This window comes from Boleophthalmus pectinirostris, unplaced genomic scaffold (assembly GCF_026225935.1).
Source record: "Boleophthalmus pectinirostris isolate CB_2022bp ecotype Guang Dong unplaced genomic scaffold, ASM2622593v1 HiC_scaffold_9, whole genome shotgun sequence".
Classification (NCBI taxonomy): Eukaryota; Metazoa; Chordata; class Actinopteri; order Gobiiformes; family Gobiidae; genus Boleophthalmus; species Boleophthalmus pectinirostris.
Genome location: NW_026571541.1, coordinates 11,280,232 through 11,283,717, shown reverse-complemented (window position 1 = coordinate 11,283,717; position 3,486 = coordinate 11,280,232). Strand labels below are relative to the sequence as shown.

At 36.4% G+C, this 3,486-nt stretch overlaps 1 protein-coding gene across 2 annotated transcripts in view; it reads right to left on the bottom strand.

Annotated features, from left to right (window-relative positions):
• Positions 1-209: 209 nt before the first annotated feature.
• Positions 210-3,486, bottom strand: part of LOC129412662 (von Willebrand factor A domain-containing protein 5A-like) — a 26,691-nt gene continuing 23,414 nt past the window's right edge. For both annotated transcript variants that reach the window (XM_055166959.1, XM_055166960.1), the window contains 3 exons: positions 1,634-1,860; positions 952-1,075; positions 210-508 (listed from right to left, as the gene is read on the bottom strand). In XM_055166959.1, the coding sequence (XP_055022934.1) occupies positions 429-508; positions 952-1,075; positions 1,634-1,860 (431 nt within the window). In that variant the 3' untranslated portion in view covers positions 210-428. The remainder of the gene's footprint in view (positions 509-951; positions 1,076-1,633; positions 1,861-3,486) is intronic.

Here is a 3,486-nt window from a genome sequence, read left to right as displayed (position 1 = left end):
TGACCTTTAGTGGCCTGTAACATTTTATCTGTGGCATTCTTTTCCACCTTTTGTTTGTCTTTGCCATCCCACCTTGGATTTTTGACATTTTACATGACTTCCCATAGACTTCACCCTAATACTGTTTTTAACTGAAGTTTTGATGGGAACATATAGGCCTACTATTTTGGAAGACCTGATTGAAAAATTAGACACCATTTTAAAGACATTTATTAATTCATTTATTGGAGTGTATACACAAGTAACTTGTGCAAAGAAAAATAACCCTATCACAACAGGAATGGCTTACACTTGAATCAAACTAACATGTTAGGAACGATGTAATGACACATTGTACTGTATGTAAGCCACATTTGCAGAACACCTCCATTTTGCATGTTCCTTTAAATAAGCTGTTTAATTGAAAAATAAAAAATAAAAAAAAAGATCTAGAGTCCCAGTGCATCTTTCTGAACAGTGCACCCCAGCAGAGCATTGGCAGCTTCCACACACTCAGTCAGGCCTTGAGCTAGAGAAAAACAGACCCAAAAAATCAATGATAAACATTTAGTTCATAAAATAATTTCTTATTTATGTACAGTAAGATTGCACAATTTTAGGAAAAAAATCTAACTGTACTACCATCGCAATTAGAGTGGCTTTTTGCTTGGTTTTCTGATAAGGATTCAGTACAGAATGTTTTGAACCATATGATAGATTTATTTTTTTTATTTTAATTTGGGCCAAATCACAAGGAGAGAGAATCAAGAAAACTGTTTACATTTGGCACTTTTAATTTTCTTAATTTAAGATATTGAATATTTTCTTAGAATTTTAATTGCTAAAAAGCTTTTAAAAATTGCTCAAAAGTGTGTCTCACCAAATCCTACATTATTGATCAGTGACTGTTTAAGTGGTCAAAATATAGAGACACGTGGTTATTAATTGTAACTGAATTTAAGGAGAAGTTACCGTTCTGTGAGCGCAGCCACATCACAGCCTTCATGACCAACAGCTCCCACTCGTCCTTAGCATCAGCTTTCAGACCATGAAGCCAGACCAGAGCCAAAATGGTGGCCCACACTTCTTTCTTTGCCTAAATAACCGACACAAAGCAAAAAGAGGAATCTTTTTTCTGTAGAAAACTGTTCAGTTGAGTGGAAAAGAGCACCAGCCAGTACAAGTTATATTATATTTTGGTGCTATTTTATAATAACTACATCTTAATTGGCCAAAAAAAACACACAATGTCTTATATAATGAACAAATAGTTGATTAAGAATGATTCAGGCTTAGTAAATACTTCATTAAGAGGGTAGAAAATAGGGTCAGGGTAAGAATTAAGTAGTGACCAAGCCAGAATCATTCTTAATCATTCTTCTTTGTTTATTGTGAATTAAGTCTCCTTTTAGCTCCTTTAAGTGAAATATTTATTATATATGGTATAAAATTACACTTTTCATTAATAATTATTTTATGATAAAATAAACGTGTGAAAAAATATTTTGCAGTGTAAAAAAGTGTGAAGTGTAAAAAAAAAAAATTACCTTAATTAATGACTTCATGTAGTTTTTAAAATAGTCCTGATTAATCACAATTCTTTAGCTCTCACAATTATATTGATTAACCTAACAATCTTGACCTCCATACTCACCATTGCAGGCAGTTTGCTCTCCAGGTCTTGGCTGGTCTTGCTCAGGGCTTGGGCCAGAGCTGGTTCTAACTCCCAGCAGCCTGAAGCCTTCTGCAGGGACACCACCTGCAGCAGAGGGTCCCGCTGCACTTTGGGTGAGGGAGGCTTATAACACTCATCGACAGGCTTAACATAATCATCATCATCATCATCATCATCATCATAACAGTCTTCGGTCAGTAAAACCGCTGCAAACACAGAGAGCACAGTTTAGACACTTCAGCTGCAGAAACAAATTTGGACTTAGAGCTGTAGTCCTCTAGTCGCTTAATTGGATGATGATTATTTTTAGCCGACTAAACTTTCTATTGTTGATCATTATTTTATCTAGAGTTTAGGAATTTATGGGACAACAGAAAAAAGGAGAAGTTGGTTATTTGTCCAGCACGGTCATGAGTTTAATCTGCATTGTCATATAAATACAGTTTCCTGGTATTTTTCTATTCAAGTAGTTGTTTTTCTGTGGAGTCCCGTGTACATAAGCAGGACGTCTTTTGTCGACTTCTGCACTCAGGGGGGGACAAAGAGGTTTGTTGTCCCAGGCCCCAGGGTCTTAGGAGTCCAGAATTTTACCCTCTTCCTATTCATTTATATTAAAGAGGAGCATGTGAGGTGTCTTGCCCCAGAGCCTCAGATTTCTGTCGACGGGCCTGGCTGTATGACTTGGACTAGACCAGGACCAAACCAACCAGGGGTGTAGCATGAAATTCTATGTGATTATCTGCATTGGGCAATTATGATTTCAAAATTCCAGAGATCAAAACACTTTCATCTCCAAGGTTTCACACAATGTATCTTGCACTGGAGCTGTGAGAAAAATACATCACATCACATAACTAAAGAAGTAACAACAAACAGAGATAATTATATTAACAAAAAGCCTTCACCCCTAAAGGCCACACAACATCCGAGCCTCAATGATGATTTGGATTATTCCATGTTTCTCTGAAAGTTAACTTTTTGGGTGATTCTTTATTGTAAATGACATTTTTTTGTACTTGTGATAGTCAATTGTCTATGTATTTCATATGTGATGGACACACCTACTTTCCTCCAACATGTCTTGTTATTCTTGTTGTTGTTTGGTGGAGCTGCTCATCACTTATATATTCCTCATGGTTGGCCAACCTTTTTTTTTGTTTTTCTTGTTTTGGGGTTTGCTTGCTGTCTTTTTTCTGCTGTCAAGTGATGTTGTCATGTGATTAATTGATTGTATTTATTGACACCCAATGTGTCTTGTTGTTACAACTTTGCCCTGACGAAGACCATCTTGCTGGTCGAAACACGTTTGCGTCCCTTCATGTAATAAAGGACTTTTAATATACTCAGTTGGAGTGCCTCGGGTTTGTACCTTACCCATTTTTACATTTTCCTGTAATGGTAATTTTCTGTTCTAAAGCCTTCACCCCTCGTTGCGTCTGTGGGGTACATGCCCCCATGAACATCTTGCCTCTCTTCTCCACCTACATCACCCCTCCCCCAATGTCAGTGTAAATATGATCCCATCTTTCAGCTCAGGTTTATTAAAATAATTTTTTGACCACTGTTTTCTCATATAATCTCCTGAAACACACTAGACTGATGTGGCTTTGTCAGACTGTTACTCTTCAGAAATAACACTTGTTACAAAAAGATAAACAAAGTAAAATGTTAAGAAGGCGCTAGGGAGACATTTTCTTAAATAGCGGCTTGATTTGCACATCATTATGTTATAAAAAACTTAAAGTCACAAAATCACTTAACATCAAAAGATCCAGGAGATCAACTATATGGGGAAGAAACAACAGAATATTTCCTTATAAAAACCTTTGTTC